At 40.4% G+C, this 20,135-nt stretch overlaps 1 protein-coding gene across 1 annotated transcript; it reads left to right on the top strand.

Annotated features, from left to right (window-relative positions):
- The first annotated feature begins 10,575 nt into the window (after positions 1-10,575).
- fam83hb (family with sequence similarity 83 member Hb) lies at positions 10,576-20,064 on the top strand. Its single transcript, XM_035431434.1, has 5 exons — positions 10,576-11,052; positions 11,715-11,879; positions 13,396-13,520; positions 14,185-16,936; positions 17,520-20,064. Exons 1-5 carry the CDS (start codon positions 10,606-10,608, stop codon positions 17,538-17,540), a joined length of 3,510 nt encoding a protein of 1,169 aa, XP_035287325.1. The 5' UTR covers positions 10,576-10,605; the 3' UTR covers positions 17,541-20,064.
- The last annotated feature ends 71 nt before the right edge of the window (positions 20,065-20,135 follow it).

Consider the following 20,135-nt stretch of genomic DNA (forward strand, 5'->3'; position numbering starts at 1 on the left):
ATCAAAAATTTACGAAACTTATTTGGACATAATGTGCTTTACGTACGGTTGAACATAATAAATAAGTTATCAGAGCCACACTTTACTTACTTTTTATTGGCATTTCTTATTTAACTGTAGGCTATTTATTATCAAGTTTGGTCTATGTCACGGAGACCCTGTCATTTGTTGTCTGGCGGATGGTAAACTGTCAAAAATGGGGAATGTTTTGTATCTTTTGTTCAAACCAAAGATTGCTGGCGGCATTTTAAGTATAACTGCCCATTTTCATAACTGTTTTCTAGAAGTTATGTAACAGTTCTCATGACAAACTTGGAAAAAATAAATTTAAAGAAAGGAATAGTAGGCTAGTCATCACTGTCCTTCAACGTCATGGATGTAGCATGTATGGCGATGTGTCTTGTGTCCTGCTGTATATTGCTAAAGGCTAACTTGGCTGCCCGGTCATGTTGTTTGATCATGATGGAAATAATATTAGCATTAACCTGAAAAGTTGCAGTATGCACAGCATTGAAGACGTGCCCCAAATAATGTGGTCAATCTTTTGCTATTTCCAAATTTGTATATTTTAAGTGTTTTCTTAACGAGCTGAAACGTACAGTAGCCTACAATAAAACAAGCGAAATAGTACCCCAATGTCGATACTGAGCACACTACATTACTTCATTTATTTCATCTGGCGAAGAATCTATATTTCCAGGGATTTTTTTGAATTTTTTTCTAGGGTCCACGGGATGTTGGTACGTTACAGTGTGTCCTAGTTGGCAATTCATAACCTTACCGAATGATCCCTTCTGCAGTGTAAAGAATGTTATAACAAGTTGATAAACTAACATCCAAGTCACGTTATTCTTTCAAACTGCGTGCCTGTGCACAACTTCCTGACGTTTTGTCAACTGTAGTCCCACAATATTTAACTGACCTGAGCCTAGTAGCCTGCTGTTGTTTCTGTCAACAATCTAGGCTCAGGTGTCGTGGCAGCAATCATCAAAATGGGCGCTGTGTTAACGTGGTTTATTTGTTGTTGATATCAAAATCACCGAGTCGCACCGATCATGGTCCGATACTTTCCTGGGATCTGATGTTCCCCTTGGTAGCTAAATCTTCTGATCATTCATTTGCGTGCAAGGCCACGTCCTACACAATGTAGTTCTTTCTCTTTGCTCAATCGTGTTCACTGTGTGCAATTTCCTAATTGCATACAGTAAGTTTGTTAGAGTTCTTGCACGAACGTAAGTCACAGTTTAATTAAAAGACCCTGTTAATTAATATAATTGTGCTGGTCCGGGATGGAGAAAATGAGAGTACATTTGTACAAAATACGTCATCATAATGTCATTTTTGTGCCGCAATGGTTTAATGAATGAAGTCATTAAATAAGTGGCAGCTTCGATGTTGCACCTCAGATAAAAACTTTTACAATTAGAAATGGCGCAAGGCTTTTTCTGCCTGAATACTATGGCGTAGTGTTGTAACTTTGCATTCACAGTATGATATTCGTCTTTATATAGGCCTGTATATTTACTACAAGTATAAATCCAAACGTGCGGTGGTATCAGCGCGGTTATGACCAAAATAATCGTCAATACTGCTATTCAGATATTTTCAGTTGATAATGACAGAGTAATGTGATAGATTTTCTAGCCCATTTAGTTTTTACACATCATCCCAGAGTTTTACCTTGTTCTTGTTGCGACCCTTTAAGGATGTTTTCTTAGCTGGGACATGCTCTTCCTCTCTCAGATTTAAAAGTAAGGAGATTTTTAAGATGTGGTTTATTAAAGTATTATTTTATAGTCTCTTAAGTATTTTAGAGAGATTTTATGCATATAAAACGCTTGGTTTCTGAAGCATTTTCTGGCAGTAACAAGGTTTGTGGAAAAGGTTAAGGAACATTGGATGTAGGCTATGTCCATATTTAGAGTTTGTGTGTACTGGCTTCTGTACATTTGATTGTTAAGACTTGCAATGAGTGTAGGCTTTGTCTCTCTGCATGCCATGGTACATCTGCAAGGTTGAGGCCTGTATGAGAGAGACAGCTTTGGATTGCATTTGTGTGTGTATGTGCGTGTGCATGTGTGCGAGTGTGTGTGAGTGGAGGTGAGTGAGAGGTAGACCTGGCTGTCTATACACACAGGGAACATTCAGACTTTGTTTCATTAATCTTGGTGCCACTTCTCTCTCAATTTAATGAAAGTTTTGAACGGTTCTTTAAATAGAAACAGAAACCAAAGAAAATTGCTTGATTGGGCTGCAACAATTTTTATACACTCTTGTACAGCCAAGTATACTTTGTGTTAATTTTAGTTACGTGCAGTAATATTCCTGTGTTTACACTGTGCACTTACATAATGCTTAAATACTACTGAGCTCCTATTAGATGTATGTAACAAAAATGAAATAAGATCATACATTTGTCAGGCTTTATACAGTTTGTCAGAGGAGAAGCCTGGGAGAACCATTAAAGCACCACTACTATCAGAACTAAGAATGCAAATCTCTATTTCAGACCGGATGAGCAGTAGTTCTGAATGAGGTGGCATGCATCAGGTTTTCGGTAAAATAACATTATAGCAGGTGACATGTCTCTGACAAGACAGAAGAGCATATACAACACAAATCACCAAATTCAGATTGTTGTCATGGATGATCAAATCATTAGCAGGGGATGGATTATTATTATTTGAAGGGGGTTCACACTGACTTGCACACATGCGCAGTCATGCACCAACCATCTCCAAAGCATTAGTAATGGAAATTTACAAAGCAAAATATGAGCAGCAGCAGCAGTGAACAAACGTATAGATAAAACAAAACTAAGCAAAAATATCTCCTTTAGGGTTATTATCATTATTGTGGTCTCACGTTTAATATACCAATAAACACAAACACATAAATTAAAGCAGGCTTAAATGCAAAAATATACATTGTTCTACTTGTGAGTTTGTGGTGATGGTTAGCAATGGGGGAAGGGATGAAGCTCGCAAGTTCCAAACTGCAGAATCTCATAATTTATTTCGAGCCAAGCCAGATCTGAAAACTAAACCTGCCTGGTTGCCATGGTGTGCAAACCAGTTCAGGAGCATTTTGAATATGACTGGAGACGTCAGTATAGATCTGTACCTTCAGATGCCAACAGCATTGTTCCGTCAGACCAGTTCAGGCCCCAGGTGGTGACAGAGACTGCTAAAGGCAGAGCGGTATTTTGTAAATTGAAAATGAGAGCACTGTACATCTGTCAAAGAATGAGGATACCCATGGTCTAATTTCCCCACCAAAATCAGAAAACAAATGAGGAAAGGCAGGGTATGAACGCATATCTGATAGGTATGTGCTACAGTATTTAGTATGCCTAATGCACTGTATATGGAATCTTTTTGAATGCTTTATACTGTCCCTGTGCTATAGTTTCCTGTAGAAGACAATGCTGACAATGCAACCTTTGCTCCTTAGCATAATAGACTAGTGTTTCAAAAACAAACAGTGGTTGTCACAGCAACCTACTCATTTTTTTTATAATAGTCCCATCCTGTTTGTAGGCTTTTGGCAATGGAGAAAACTTTATTTAATAATTATCCTGAAACGACTTGCTTTGCAGGATGGACAATGCATTTGAATAATGTTCATACATTGGCACCTGATTTCTTTTCTGCTTGTTAACAATCGCTGCCTTTGTTGGCATCTATGTACAGCTGTTCCCTCTTTGATATCATACAAACTGTTTAACCTCCTCTCTTTGTTTTAATTAACATTATGTAAAGGGAACAGCTGTACATAGACGCCAACAAAGGCAGTGTAACTCAGCTGTTGAGGGGTAATCCGTTTTAAATGGGTAGGCATTTAACTCTTGAAAAACAAAAAAGTTCAGTCCTGAGTGACTGCTGACTTGTCCCTGTAGCTCAGGCATCCAGGGTTCCAGCTTCTCCTAGCCCGCAATCCGATTATGACCATGTGCAGTGGCAGAACACCACTGGATTTGTCCCATGAGGAGCAGCGTGGGTCTAATCTGGTTCCTCAGGTTACTACTGTTTTAGGCTGTGTTCGAATCAAAACCCAATATTCCGCCCTGTGTACTACTATACTGTGTACTGTTTACTGCATAGTGTTTAGTGCGTGACATGTATTATGCCAAAAAAAATATCCTCCATACTATTTTCCAACCACACTGTCAAAGTGCCATAAGACATCCCTCCCTTGCTCACGTGTCGTTGTTGAAGGATATACGTCAATAAAGCTGCACCTCCTTTTTAAATCGAAGCTGTGCGTCATAATTATGGGACCAAAATGTTTGTTTAGTTCCTGAAAAGTATGCTCCCAAATGTACTTGGTGAAAACCTGGAAATAAGTATATCATCTGGGGGTTTTAATATACAACATTTATAGAACATTTCAGCTACTTAACAACTTCCCCATCCAGTGCACTCAACAAGCATATCCAATAGTTTGGAAGGGTGCTGGGTTCATTAAAATTGCTTAGTTTCACTCCCTGTGTTTCTTTCTTGCATCCTTTCCTTGCTCCTTCGCTCCATCCACTGGAGGATGTAGGTGTGATATGAGGATGGTGGAATAAAGGCAACATATATGAGGAAAATGAAAACATCCTTGCTCAGTCAAGTGTTAGTTTGAAGCAATGTCAATTACAGACATGGTAGATGTGGAGAGGTGGATCCACAGATGGATCATTTGTATGTCACAAATTCTGAAAAAAAGACTTCCGCTAAGGTTGCTGTATTCTCACTGAAGCATCCTCTGGGAGCCTCCTTGCTCCTTGCTTCTTGAAGGAGCATTTAATGAATTGGACCATTTTTAAAAGATGGTGGAACGTAATCAATTTCCGGGCCATGTGAGGACCGAGGAGATGAGGAAGGGTGACAACACACCAGGCGCCTGCAGATAGGCTACTTGTCGTCAGCTATGCCTCTGAATGGTGCTAGCCCTCCTGTTGTGCTATGTGGACTCTGGTGTAGTCACTGGCATGCAAGCAGATGCATCAAATAGGCTACATGTATTTGCTTCACCCACAACTCACTTTGAACAGGGTGTGGGGGTAATGGTGATAATTTGTGAGCACAATAAAAAATATTTTAAAATTCTTTCAATTTAAGCGAATGGTTACATTAAAGGTAGATTCTGTCTGCGATTTCTTCCCCATGGGCTGACTATGTTCTGTACCTTGTACAGAACTGAAATCAGTGTTTCTCAGGTAGGAGAGTAGGGTAATGCAAAACAGTGGTTGTCAACAGTGGGCAGGAACCTTGACCTGTTTGTTAAAGTTTGGAGGTTTGAATCTAGGGTGGGGTGCTACTGTTGTACCCTTGAGCAGAGTACTTAATCGGAATTGTTTCAGCAAATATCCAGCCGTGGAAATGACTAATATGTAAACTGTGCCCTTAGGTGTGTACCAGACTAATACATATTTTAACATAATGTGGAAATGCTTGCAGATTGAAAAGTTCAGAGGAGCACGCAAGCAATTTGTGGACTGCCCTCCCCATACAAATATGAACATCTGACTAATCACACCATTGGAAATAGCTGTTGAATTGTGAAGTCAGCCATCATATGCATCTAGTCAGTAGATTTCAGAGGTGACTGAAAATGATCATCTGTAAATAAGAACGAAGCATTAATTTTTTTCATGCTGGATTCTTAAGGTGTCCTTATAATTAATTTTATTATGAAGGAACAGCAACCCATTTACTGTTAAAATTTAGTTAACAGGAGTTCAAGCTCTGGTCCAAGTGATCAAGAGTTCACAATCCAGCCTCATCCCAAATTTTCGATCTTGCATCATGTGGGCATTGCATTCACTGAAATCCCGAGCTATTCTTCCACCATTGTCCGTGCCGCTGCTCTTTGTCACTTTTGGTGGGAATTAGAACTAGGCCCAGTTTAGTCTTGAGGGTCCGGTCGTTAGGTCATAGGGTTGCAGAAGGAGAGGTTCCATGAATTACGTCTGTACACCCTGTCACAGACTGTGCTGGTTACCGTTGCCTCTATGTCACCAAGCCGAACAAGTGAGGACTTTACGTCCTGCACAGAAACAAAAAGCAGCATGTAGCAACAATGTGGCACGCATGTTCCTTTCCTCAAACTGCTACCACGGCGATGTATATAAACAGACACACATTTCTTTTATTTAATTGCATGATTTATGTGCTTAGCATGTGCTTAGCAAGTTCTCAACCAGAGCCATTGAGGGTACCCCAAAGTTACATTTCCATGCCCCTAATGGGGGATTTGAATCCTGGATGACTGGTTTCTGTGCTCACATGTCAAGCCCTGTGGGATAAAGAAGCTGTGATGGAATCTACCTTGAAGTCAAAGTACAGTGTCAGGCATCAATGGGCAGTATGCCACTGCTTTTGTAAAGCAGAGAGTGAAGGTGATGGAACAATGGTGGTTATCACTAGAGATTAGGAGATTCAATATTGTTATGCATTCAATATCCCAGGAGATATGGTGTTGATCAGTTCTAACCTAAACTGCTTGGCTGGGCTTCTGTGAACATCTGTGGAGTTAATCTTAACTCAAGAAACCTTTTGCTCCGACAATAGCCTGATAATTCAGTGAATATTATCTAACTATTGTTATCATGGTCCTGGAAAAAGGAAGGAAGCAGACACCTTTACATTTTGAAAGAGTGATTTATCTATGGGGGATTGATCCATGAGGACATGACACTGAAGATTGATCTGTGAAGGGGTGATACAAAGAGAATAAAACTGACTGTGATATAATGACAAAATGTATTGTTACATTGTGGTCCAATGTGCTTGTTCATTTATAACGCTTTAGGAAACGAAGTGTAATAAGTCATGTTATTGTGTATCGCCTATATTTTTGAGGCAGTTACTCTTGCAGTGAAACTCTCTTTATCTGTGTGGAATTTAGGAATTTAAGTCCCAGGGTAAAGGTGGCCGACTTCTTCAAATACCTAATGTTTCTTATCCAATGAGCAGTGTCTGTGCTGGCACGCTGATGTCAGGGGCCATAACAGACTCCATTAAAGCAGTGTATAATAACCAGATAGACATTTGCAGAGCTTCCTCTCTCTCTCTAGAAGTTTAAATATTGTGGTACACCAAGAATACAATGAAGCTAGTCAATGTAGACAAAACCAGGTCTGCATTTCCACATAACATTTCTGCATATCCATTTCCACAGATTGGGAGTACAGGGATGTGCAGTATTCTGCTGCTAGTGACTAAGAAGTCTACCAGGGCTTTCCGGTCTTTCCCTGAACCCAGCAGTGTGGTCAACGCCTGGACTGATCCAATCAAATTTGGGAAGAGTTTAGAATTTTTCTGGAAAATACTGTAAATGTCCACGTACTTGTCCCCGATTGCCCTGGGTTTTGTTTACGAGGCGTGTCAGAGTCAAAACCCGGGCTTAAGGTGTCCTTTGGCTCTCAGTAGGAAGGACGAGGTGGATCATGCAAGTGAGAGGTGCAGCAGGCTGTCTCTGTGTTGTGTGCTTTCTGAGGTATGAGGGAAATATCATTGTTGGCAGTTGGGTGTTGTAGCTTCCAGGGCCAAGTCCCAACTCTGCCCATAAACGTAACAAGTCTGTGCGTGCGTGCAACTGCAGTTGAGTTTCAGCTCAGTCAACCCGCCAGATCTCTTAGTAACGCTGCACTGTGTGTGTGTGTGTGTGTGTGTGTGTCTGTGCTGGTGTGTGTGATCACTGATAGCACAGACTCTCAGATAAGGACAGGTTTATCCACAGTGGTTTCAGGTTGGGAAAGTGGGTCTGTCAGCACACTGATAGAGACCAATGGGACCAGCTATGCTTTCCCCTGAAGAAGTCACAACTGGACCTTACCCATTTCACATCAATCACATATGTACACTCACAATCAAAAGTCACAGGTACAATGTGGGGGAAAAAACATACGACATATGAACTGACTATTTTGAATGGGAGTAGATATAGTTGCTATATTTAAAGGAGTTGGGCAAGGAATGTGTCAGCCTTAAAAGGATAGTTCATTTTCTGGGAATTTCTGACATTTTTAGTGTGACAGTTTTTGCATGTGAGGAAGGATATTTTTGGTAAAAACAAAACTTCTTATGACTTGCAGGCCTTTAATGCCTGCTATGCAGGCATTAGAAAGTTCACAGTCTAAAACAAAAAGTAAAAATATACTAAGGCAAAAGTAACTCCAAAACAGCGTGTACAGTGATGTTATGCTTCCTGAGGTTGTATGTACATTACCTGATTATCATTCTGATATGTTTGATCTTATTTTCAGTTGGACCAATTTGCTATGGCACATTCAACGTCAGACTGCTGTGCTCAAAGAGAGAAGTAACTGACGTGATATAAAAATGGATATTGATATTTATAATTGTGAATAAAAGCTATATACGCTGGATCAGCGTAAAGTTGCGTGGAAAAAGTGTGATACAAATAAATTTGCACTCAATTAAATATAATAATCTGTTCATCGGTACATCCTCTGGTAACATAATGTTGCTGTACGAGCTGCTTTGGAGTTATTTTAAGTGTATTTTCTTGCTTTAGACTAATGTAATGCCATTGTAATGTATCCTTCAAACACACACAAAAACTGTCTGGGTCAACTAGGTTAGTTCAGTTGTCTCCCTTTTCATTTTTTTTATTAGCTGACAGTTATGCATGCAATGTCAGGGATAAATCATGCAGTGTTGGTGTTTATTATTTTGTCAATAATTTAGCATGTATGTTTCTGTGCCAATTATTCAAACACTAATATATGACCCTTTGTACTAAATTACATATCTGCTATTTATACATAACCATTTATAACAAACATAATTATCAGCAGAATGTAGAATCACATACTTCTTGTTCTGTAGTTTAAATAATATAAATACTGTATATATGAACTAACAAGCTCCTTGTTTCTGTGTACAACAGAAGTATCCCCACATGGGAGGTGGAGTTGCTTCTGGTTGTACAAGTAGATTTCCTTAATAACAGCACAAGTCCATTGCCCCATCATGTCAAATATATACTGGGCACATATGGAACAAATTTTTATCAAGTTAGATTAGTGAAAGATAAGGAGCTCATCTCTAGTGAAACACAAAGGAGATTCCAGAGTTGATGTGAAATGTCCAAATATAGACAATATGCTGCACAGATCTTTCCATGTGGAGTCCATTTACAGCACACCCCTCTACACACATTTTTAGAGAAGGTCTCAAAATAACTAAGTTAGGGTTACGTATCATTTAGATTTTATCGATTCCGGTTACCATTCCGAATCTGCTTATTGAGTCCAGTTCTTATTGAATCCTGGTTCCGATTCTTGTCATATTGTGTGAGTAGGAAAAGAAACCAAAAGGTCTTGTATTCAAAACCACCTTTATTTTCAGCAGATTTAGGCTGTCATAAAAAGTAAACGGTCATTCAGGTAATAAAGTAAAATAGTGCATAACGTATCACACAATGAAGGCCACGCTCACACGGGGGAAAACAACCTGTAAAGCTCCATAGAGTTATTATTAGCAGTCAGTTCATTATCAAGATCATAAAATGCCGAAATGTCATTTTTTGTAGGGCTGTAGAAAGACAAGAACCCAGATCTAAAGGTTTCCATGCTCCTGTGCAAAAAGCTGCGTTTTATTTACTACAAATATAGTTGTGGCTTGATTCGGGATCCCAGAGTTTTCCAGCTTTCCCCTCAGGTCTAATGACCTGAATCCCCTTTTTTCTCCCCATTGGCTCAGTCTTTTTGCACAGAAAGGTATAAAACTTAGAATCAGAGTTCTTGGCTTGTTATTTGAACCTGCCACCATACAACATTTCAGAATTTTTATAATCTTGATCATCCACTGACTAGTAACTATATGAAGCGCCACGGATTGTTTTCCCCCTGTTGTGTGGGTGTGGCCTATTACAGGCGTGTTGATGCATAAGTATTGTTTCCAGGGACATAGACGTAAGCGCAACAGGTCCTGGCAGTTGATTAAAATTCTTTGCATTTCACTCATCGCGCATTCCATTGAAAATACATTGTAGGGATTCGAAGTGTGTTTGAAATCCACATTTCTTAACAAATTCCTGGTTCTTGGAAATTTGGAACCAGTTCCAATTTGGAACTAGCTCTCGATACCCACCCTAAAAACTGTGTTCTAAAACAGGGGTTTTTAAACTTTTCTTATCCAAGGGACCCCCCCCCAGCTCAAAGGCATCCAGGGGACCATAAGTTTAAAAGGGTTATATACAGTATATATATATATATATATATATATATATATATATATATGCATATATAATGTGTGTGTGTGTGTGTATATGTATATATATATATATATATTAGGTTGTATATTTTCTGATGTTTTCCCAAATCTATGTATTGTCATTACATATCAGGTCTGGCCAGGGATCCCCTACAGTACAACCAAGGACCCCCAGGGGTCCCCCTGTTGAAAATCCGGGTTCTAAGATCTTCTAATCATAAGCTCATAAGCCGCCAACCACTTTTCAGATCACAATGGCTATAATAGGGATTTCCCACCCTTTTGTAGCTTATGCTTCTTTTTCTGTTTTCCAGATTGAGACCACCCCCCCTCCCCCTTCTCCAATTTCCCCCCTCCCCCCCACCCAGGTCCAGTGATGGCCCATCGTTCTCAGAGCTCCTCATTGGGGGACAACCCCCTCGACCCCAACTATTTGCCCCCCCACTATCGAGAGGAGTACCGAATGGCCATCGATGCACTAGTGGAAGATGGCATGGACGGTTATTGTGGGCTTCTTCAGAAAGTGGGTGTGGTTGATTTCCTGTCCCACTCAGAGATTGAACATATCAAGTCTACAGTGCAGGCTCCAACCTGCAGTTCTCAGCCAGACCTACCCTACCAGGAGACAGATGCCGATGGGTCATCTGACACTTATTGGCCAGTACATTCTGACCTAGAAGCACCAGGCCTGGACCTTGGTTGGCCTAACCTCGCTCACGGCTTCATTGGCCCCACAGAGGTCACAACACTGGTCAACCCCTCAGACCCAGAAACACCAAGTATCAAAGAGCATGTCCGTCGGCTCATCAAGAATGCTCAGCAGGTAAGGAATGACTGTCCAGTCTGCACACAGAATTCTCCTCCTGTAGGGCTAGGGTGTTTGGAAATAGAATCAACTTGCTGTCACGCCCCTGTGGTTAAACCCTGTTGGGACTAGGTGTGAAACTGAATAGTGATCTAATTGAACCACCCTCACTTATGTCTGAATCTAATTTAGGACTTGAGAGATGGGCATTAATCTGTCACAAAACGGTTCTCTTAAACCTGGCAAAGCTATTGCTATTTGGTAAAGTTATTAATGGCTATAATAATGTTATGATTATGTATTAAGGCAGGTGTAATCATTCTTTATGAAAAGTAAACAACATGTGATTAATGTTGAATTTGAATGCTGTACATTATCAAATTGTAGTACTACTGTATATTCAATGCGAGGGCCTTTGCATGGGTTTGTTGAAACTCAAACTTATACCTATTTATTAGCATTAATGCAGTTTTGCAGACTAAATGGTCATTTTGAAATAGTGACCATTGCCCAATTTAGCTAGCAGGATAGCCAAGTTTTTGAAAACTGTAGAAAGAGTAGCATGCTTGTCAGCTAGTTACCTCAGTCTTTTGCACATTGCTCTTTGAAATAAGAAGATTAGTTATTGACAGCTGCTAATATATTAGTTTGAAACCTGACTGGCTGAATTGGTGTTTCAGGTCATTGCCTTGGTGATGGATATGTTCACAGACGTTGACATCTTCTCAGATCTCCTGAATGCAACTGCACGGCACGTTCCTGTCTACATCCTGCTGGATGAACAGAATGCCCACCATTTTGTTGCCATGGTCAATAACTGCAAAGTGAACCTAGATATGTTCAATGTAAGTTTTTGCACTTCCAAAAAAACAGTCCTCACTAGTGGGTGAGAGGAATGACAAAATGAAAAGAAGCTCAATTTTGTTTATTAAATAAATCTCAATTTTCAAAAACATTTTCACAGGGCTCTACACTAACATTTTTTTCCAAGGAGCACAAGTGCTCCTAAGTTAATTCTCCTAAAATGTGAGCACTGTAGAGCCCAGTTTCAGCGGTTGCTTGGTGATGCATCCTGTTAAGGCTCTGGTGTTGCCTTGGGATGGGATTATGGGAGGGTTTCAGTTTTCAGCAATGTAATGTAATGCAGCATCTCATTGTGCACCAGTGACCCCTGCTGGTGATTTGGGTTGTCTGTTGAGCAGCACATTGTGTGTCTTATGTCTGTGCAAGCTCATCGTGTGAACTGCATTGTATTAAGAACCAGTGACTGACATTACATGCTTGTCTGCGCCCTCCTAAAGCTGAACTTGCAATGAGAATTGCAGCACAAATACAGTATGATAAGGCATTCCAAACTGGGAAGAAAATTTGAATATTTTTTAAAATTTCAGAAAAAGGTGCAATGCATTCAATTATGTGATATTTCTGACTGTAACACCAGGTCTTGACCACAGTGTAAAAAACAGAGATTCATGGACAGGATGTTGGGATCCTTAGGTGACTTACATGCATCATATTAAATGACTCTGGTTATTCAACAGTCAGTTCTCAATAGTTATTTAAAGGTGTACTACGCAGGATTTTTACCTTGAAAATATTCTAAAATAATCATGCTATGGCATATCTATGATGCACTGGAAATTTTTGTCTTTACGCACTTTCACCATATTTGTGCACCTCTACCTGTATTTGTTATTCTAAAACGTGTTTGGGACGTCTCTGGGCATGGAATTCTTTTCTGAGTGGGGAGGGGTGGGTGTGGCTACAAAACATGTGGCTTGGGATCATATTTCAGCAGAGCATTTGTTACTACAGTGAAGCAAAAAGGCAAGCTGACAGGACTCATTTAAGAACTAGAGTTAACCTTCGAATTGCATTGACTGTGACGTAAATTGAAGTTCACCAATTGGACCTGCAAGTAACTTTCCCTGCTGTGTGAACCTAGCAACAACATTCGCTAGGGTCTGAAATTTTCAATATAAAAGTCCCAACAATAAAACCACTTTTATGTTCAACATAATGGAATTAATTAAGCTATGCTTTCAACATAATGGAATTAATTTAGCTATAATCAAATCTGCCTTCTTACTATTGCTCGCAGTCACTGATTTCACGGTACTTACGTTACCTCTAGCTATCCAGCTAGCTACCTTAGGTGGAGTACTTGGGGTGAGTTGGCGCGGTTGATGTTGGAGGAGGAGACTTCTTTGGTCGTAAACACAAGACCAAGGCTTAAAATCATTCATAGTTTACTTTTAATCATAGATTACTCCTCAAGGATAACTGTGGGATGGGTAATAGATTTCAAAGAAATCTGTCTATAAAGTATAATCTAATCATATATGATGTTTGTGATTGCAGTTGATGCGTGTCCGGACTGTCGCAGGCACCACCTATTTTTGCCGCACAGGGAAGTCGTTCAAGGGTCAGGTGATGGACCGCTTTCTGTTGACAGACTGCAGAGCTGTGCTCAGTGGTAACTACAGGTAAGGGGCTTCCCCATACACCTCAACCTTTGTGACATCATAGATCTTGTTCCACAAATTAAGTTTGTACCACAAATTTGGGAAAGTTAGTCAAAGAAGCCCTGCATTTGCATTCTATTTTTAAAAATTGTTTTGTATTGTGGCATGTGCACATAGTTGTCCGAGAGCTATTTAGCATCTTACATCATGATGACAGCATCAGTATTTTATTAAATTATGCACTGCATTGCAAGTGATACAACTATTTTCTTTTCCTCATTACCACATTTTCCCAGACTTTAGTTCTTGCAATAAGAAAGAAATGCATAAGAAAGAAATTCATGATGGGGGTCTTTTTCAAAATTGATATTGAAACCAGGCATTTTCAAATATCCAACAACTAACAATTTTGTCATTATTTCTGTCTCCAAATCCTTATTTCAAGCTATTTCTGTTTGATCATCATCATTCATATTTTCCTCACAGTTTGAAACTTATTGTTTGTCACTGTTTGTAAATTAGTGCTATTTTTCATTCATTGTGTAATTTAACTCCTTACACTTTCTCTATCAGTATTACATTTTCTCATTCCATTTTCCTATCTTCAGTTCCCTCTTTCTTATTCTGTATGTACTTCAGTTTTATGTATTTCTGTAAATTTATTCATGTGTTTCTTTGCCTGCAGTTTTATGTGGTCTTTTGAGAAGATCCACCGCTGTATTGCACACTTGTTCCATGGGGAGCTAGTCACCACATTTGATGAGGAGTTCCGGATCCTGTTCGCCCAATCTGAACCACTGGTTATGGAGAATGCCTTGGTTCCGTTGGGCTCCAGGGATGGTAACAACTTCATCAGTGGCCAATTTGCCACGAAGAGGAGCCAGTCCTTCAGGCACCCTCAAGGGTCCCTCCGTGATTTGTCAGGGTACTCCTTTGGAGACTGGATAGACACAGATCGAAACATGCACCAATTCAGAAGAGATGACTCCTTTCGCCATAGCGTAGAGCCCAGTCATATGCAGTTTGCTAATAACAAATTCTTAGCCCAGCAATTTAGAATGGAGAGACCTTACATTGACCAGTCCAGGCCCATGACAGCTTCGAGGCAGATTCAGGACAATGCCTACAAAAGACATAGCTATGCAGAGGGGACACTTGAGAGCTACTCTTCTGCACGACAGTTCATGAAGAACCGTGTCATGAACAACTTGGATGAGATGGACAGTCACGGCAGCTATCTCCAGAAGGAGCAACATCTTTACCAGGGAGGAGGGTCTGCATCAGGGCAAGGCCTCTACAACAAAATGAAGAGTCAGAGTTACCACCAGCCAGATGAGTACTCTGACTCAGGGTACTTACTTGAGGGGGACCCACCAGGCACCTACACACGTGCAGTGGATTACTTATCTTCAGGTTCCTCCAAAGAAATCAAACAGAACCTAGGAGAAGCAGGGCGGTACAGTCAGACAAATACAAAACGGGCAAGTGTTGGCCAGCCGTATGCCTGCCAGAGCTCCCCCACGCAATTGCATCCACCAGAAAACAAACGGCTTTGCAGTGCAGATGATTCTGAACGGCAGCAGCAGGACCCCAGTGTTAAGGAGGGCCTGCGAAGCTGGAGGATCAACTCTTTCCTTAGCAACATTGAGGATTCAGGAGAGGAGGGCTTACCACAGCCTATGGGGCCGGATGCCTTTGATGAACCACCCCAGCCCCCAGAAGGGAAGTTATATGGTCCAGAAGCCTCAGTGCCCAGGTTCAGCACCAGAGATCATCCAAAGGTTCCCACTAAGCCGGAGCTGCTTCCACGCTTTGGCAAGCCTGTCCTACCCAGGGCACCAAAAGAACCACCACCTCGGGATCTAGGCACTTCTGGGTCATCATCTACAACAGAAGGAGACAAAGTGGAGGATGCAGAGATCAGTGATCCCAGAGAAATCACCCTCACCAAGCACGAGTCTTTCCGCAGCAGGGTGAATCCCATGTTGCTAAGAAGCTCAAGGCTGAGGTCCTCCTTGATCTTCAGTTCCTCCAAGCTGGAAGAGCACAGCTCTGTACTAATGAAATCAGGCAATAATGAAGAGGACAGTGATCGCACAAAAACATCCTCCATTGTTGCTCAGATTTTGGAGAAGAGAAGATCTCTGTCAAGAGAGCCATATGATTGGCGCAAACAAAAGATGACGGACATACAAGACACTTCCCATGCTGAGGTGCCTGAGTCAGAGGAACCCAATAAAGTTATAGAAAGTAGTAAAGCGAATCCAAATGAACATGCACTAGAGGGAAAACCCAAGGTCACAGAACCAGTGGACACTCCCACACCTACAACAAGCATTGCAACCCCCTCTAGGAAGATGAGTGACCCAGAAAGCAGGCTCTCATATTTTAAAGACCAGATAGCTAAACAAAAGGCTTCAAGAATGGCAATTGAGTCTTCTGTAAGGAGTCCAGAGCCCCATACTAAAAAGCCTGACCCTTTCGATACTCCACCCGACAAAACCCTTGAAAAGCCAGCCATTTCCATCACACCAGCAGAACCCATTTTAGAGCCAGAGGTACCAACTAAAACACCAGTGCCAGTGGCTAAAACATCATTAGTCACAGTAAAACCATATGAACCAGAACCAGCAGAAAGGATTTCATCAGAAAATGCTATCAAACCTGTTACTGATGTAATGAAAAAAGAGGTTACGAAGTCACTGAAGCCATTTCCCTCGCCAAAGGCATTCAAAAAGGAAATGTTGAAACCTTTCAAGAGTACTCATTCCCGTCATGTCTCCTGCGGAGAAGAGGTTTTCACAGATGCCACTGATGCTGAGAAGAGTGAGTTGAAGAAGTCTCGCAGTCACAGCTCATCTGGCTTGGGCCGCATTGAGATTGGGGAAAAGCATCTTAAGAAACATGGTTCCAGTACCTCTCTCAACTTAGTGGATGGGGAAGGCAAGGCTTTGGAGTTTCTCAAAAAGCAAACTCAAAGACTCAAGGGATTCCTTGGAACAAAGGGAGACAAAAAAGCAGCAGGGGCAGCATCTACTGATGAAAAGACTAATGCACAGATGAGCACAGTCCCCGAGGTGTCAGAGGAGCCTGCTCCCAAGGCTCATGGGGGACCCCAAAGTCCCACTCGATATCAGTCGTCCACCTCTAATGTGCTTTACAGCAGCAACCTCCGGGATGACACCAAGGTCATTTTGGAACAGATCTCTGCTAATAGCCAGAAAAACAGAATAGAAATGGCCAAGCAGGCAGAGGAGTCTAAACAGGGGGGCGACACGGACAGGAAGGTGATTGGCAAGGAGACTGAGCCTTCCACTGTGTACCACGGCAGGAAGTTGTTCCAGCGTGCTCCCAGTAGCAATACACAGGAGCGGGACAGTTTGCTGAAGAGGATTGAAAGTTTGCGCAAAGAGAAGAAAGTCTACAGCCGCTTTGAGGTATTCTACGGGGGAAAGGAGGACCACTCCAAAAACACTTTGGGGAAAAAGTTAGATGAGAAAGCAAGCCCTAAACTATGTGTCTTCAAAGTCATAAGATAGAGCATTAGATGATTGGCAGAAGTATTTGCCAAAATTAAGAAAATAATTTGGTTAAGACAGCATTTTAAGCTTATAATGCTGGTAAATGTGAAATTGTATTTACAGGAAAGTTATTATACAGTATTATTCAGGTTTTAGTCCCTACTTCGCAAACTGTTTTGAAATTTAATGTAAGGAATGCATTATCCACATTGCAATATTCGGTACATGTAATGCTAGGTAATGAATATAGACATCATACATATACTCATATGCATTTGTCAAAAATATAGCACAAAAATATAGCATCATAGCACATGTCAAAAATAATCTTTTTATTCATGTAAATCACTGAATGTATTTTTCAATAATGAATTAACAGGTCTTTGCTTAAACATTGTTTTACCACTTACCTCCATGTGAAGTAAAGAGTAGTAATCTGCATGATCTCCAAAGTGTAGACCTGCTTAATCCTCTGTCTGTTGCTCTATTGTGTTTACAGATGGGGAATAACCTTGGATAACAAAGAATGAGGAAGGCTCTCCGCGCTTCTGAAAAGACAGCCCTTCTATGGCTCCACCTGCACTGATGTGTTAATGGCAAGAATGTCATTTTCATCCTTCGAAATAGCCTGTGCTCTTAATCACATCACCATCTTAAAGACATCACTGGGAAGTTAGAATTTATGGATTTGTGTGAGGACTGCCAAGGTGAATCCGTTCCACACACCTCTTGTGGTGTTAGGAAATGCTGTTTTGTGAAAAGAATATGAACAAGGCCTCATCTACACAGTGTACGTATATTTGAAAGCTGCTGCATAGGCACAACCGGGGAATTTTCCCCTCCCAAAGCTTTCACTTTTCCTGAATTTTATGGATTACAATTTAACCTTTCTCTACCATAGTTCATTTTCAACCTGCCAGCACACCTACTGCCTCCTTCTAAAGTCTGTTGTTGATATCAACAGAGACACCAACAATGTAATGAACCATGAAGAGTGTGGGTGCATGTGCATGCACAACAGATGGATGACACTAACAGTTACCATGACCTAATATTGAGCTGTGCTTACCAAAAGCAACTGAACAAGCACCAGTCAGCAGACAGGCCTGCTAAAGTGGAAAGACATAGCAATTCCCACACCTTCGCATTTTAAAATAGTGCCACTGAGCTGCTACAGCCCAGGAACATGAACCCAAGGACCAATATTCCTGCCAAGAGCCTGCCAGCAGGGGTGTAGCACTAAATTCTGGGCCCTGTGAATATGCCGTCTTGGTGGGCCCCCTTAAAATTGTAGACCTTAGCAAACTTTTTAGTCCAGGCCTTTTGAGGTAGTCAGTTCCACCAGTTCCACTATTCCCACCACTGTGACCCCCCTGGCGGTCAGTTCCCTCTATGGAGTTAATCTGATCTTGGAGCACAGAAGGACCTTGAGAGAAGATTGTTGGAGGCAAATAAAAATATGAAGACTGAATAATAAAGATGGACAAGAAAAACAGATTGAATGAGAAATGAGAAAAAGAAAGGAAGGGGTAACAAAATATAAAGAGGGGACATGAAAGTGAATTGCAAATGGAACTGTGTTGCATAAAACTGAGTATAATTTGAAAGGTCTTTATTAGGCTTAGTTAAACTGAAAACATTCACACAAGCTCAGGCTCAAACAATTAATACCCATACAGCATGTGATGAGGAGTACATACTTAATTTGAGATGACTCAGGGAACATGAGCAAGAATGCTGCCAGACAATCTATGAACCTGTTTTTGGCTATTTGGCATGCAATAGTAAGCAAGTCACTTACATTTGAACCATTTATCATTCAATTTTTACGTATGCTTAAAAAGTGAATATAAAAAGTTTTCCATGTCTACGCACAAAAAATTTACATTTAAGATGACTCATTAAAGAAACTAACTTTTTTTCTGGGATTTGTAAATGAGTAAAATGTAAGAATTTAAATATCCCCTTCTAGTAAATTGGTGGAGACTCACAGAGACTACAATGCTATTACAACAAAGTGCCTTTAATATGTGTTATAATTTGTGTGCATACCTTACGCTCTTGTGGAAATAACTGGATTATGGGAATTCTGCACTTTGGGAAGGGGCTTTCTTTCACAGCAGGCTTTTTTTTGAGAGTTTATTGTATTTTTACTGTAATCTATTTCTACACATTTTTGAAATGTTAAATCATCATGTGCCTCTGCCTACATGAAGCAGTTATTGGAACATGCCCATTAAGAAACCTAAGTGATTTAAATACATCCCCTTAACAAATGGGCTGGTACAGAAGAATGTTTGACATTTGTTGTGTAGCAGAGAGAACCTTAATTTTGCTCTTCCAACTGATTGTATTTCAGATGTGACATCTCTCTACCTTGAGGCAGTCACACTAGTGTCCTTTTCCATGGTATGTGTGCATATGGCACCTCAAAAAAATACACAGTGTACCCATACCATACATGACCCCTCAGTGACCAAAAGCCCATTATTAAAACATCAAAGCAATACTTAAATTGGTGGTGTCTGATGTTCTGTTAGTAATACTGGCTTAGGATAATAAACTATTTCTAAACAGTAAATACTGCCATATATATTTTGCAATATACTACACTTTTGCATAAGTAGTATATCAGAGATCATCTCCAATAAATGCATTCATATCTGTTTCGTAATCACTTAATCTCAGTGCTCCATTAGCATACAAAACTGTGTCTTAAAAAGAGAAACATGAGTTATTTTGACATTCTACATGCAGTGGTCAGGAAATGCAGCATTTATTTCTGGAACATCTGTCAGTCCCTTTTGTCCGTTAGGCCAATTTATCATATGTGGGTGGCTCTGCAGTTGATGGGAGTATCAAAAATAATATCTTTAATTTACAAATGTTTTTGTGAAATGGCCAAATGAATAGTTATATTAAAAGTGTCAAATCTAACATCTGTAGCCACTGAGGCCACCTGTCACTGCATGATCAGCGTGGACACAATGAACAACTCAACTTTTCTGTCTCAACATGTAATAAATTGTATTTGCAAGATCAAAGTGTACCTTATGAATTATTTCAGCAAAATTTTGGTAAATCTCATTTTTATAACTGGTTTACATTGCTACAA

The sequence above is a fragment of the Anguilla anguilla genome, chromosome 8 (genome assembly GCF_013347855.1).
Source record: "Anguilla anguilla isolate fAngAng1 chromosome 8, fAngAng1.pri, whole genome shotgun sequence".
NCBI classification, from domain to species: Eukaryota; Metazoa; Chordata; class Actinopteri; order Anguilliformes; family Anguillidae; genus Anguilla; species Anguilla anguilla.

What these genes read in the sequence shown, in the direction of transcription:
- fam83hb (XM_035431434.1), top strand. Translation starts at nt 10,606, where the DNA reads ATGGCCCATCGTTCTCAGAGCTCCTCATTGGGGGACAACCCCCTCGAC. An exon ending in TCATCAAGAATGCTCAGCAG is followed by an intron (nt 11,053 to 11,714) that starts GTAAGGAATGAC and finishes TTGGTGTTTCAG; the next exon opens with GTCATTGCCTTGGTGATGGA. An exon ending in GTGCTCAGTGGTAACTACAG is followed by an intron (nt 13,521 to 14,184) that starts GTAAGGGGCTTC and finishes CTTTGCCTGCAG; the next exon opens with TTTTATGTGGTCTTTTGAGA.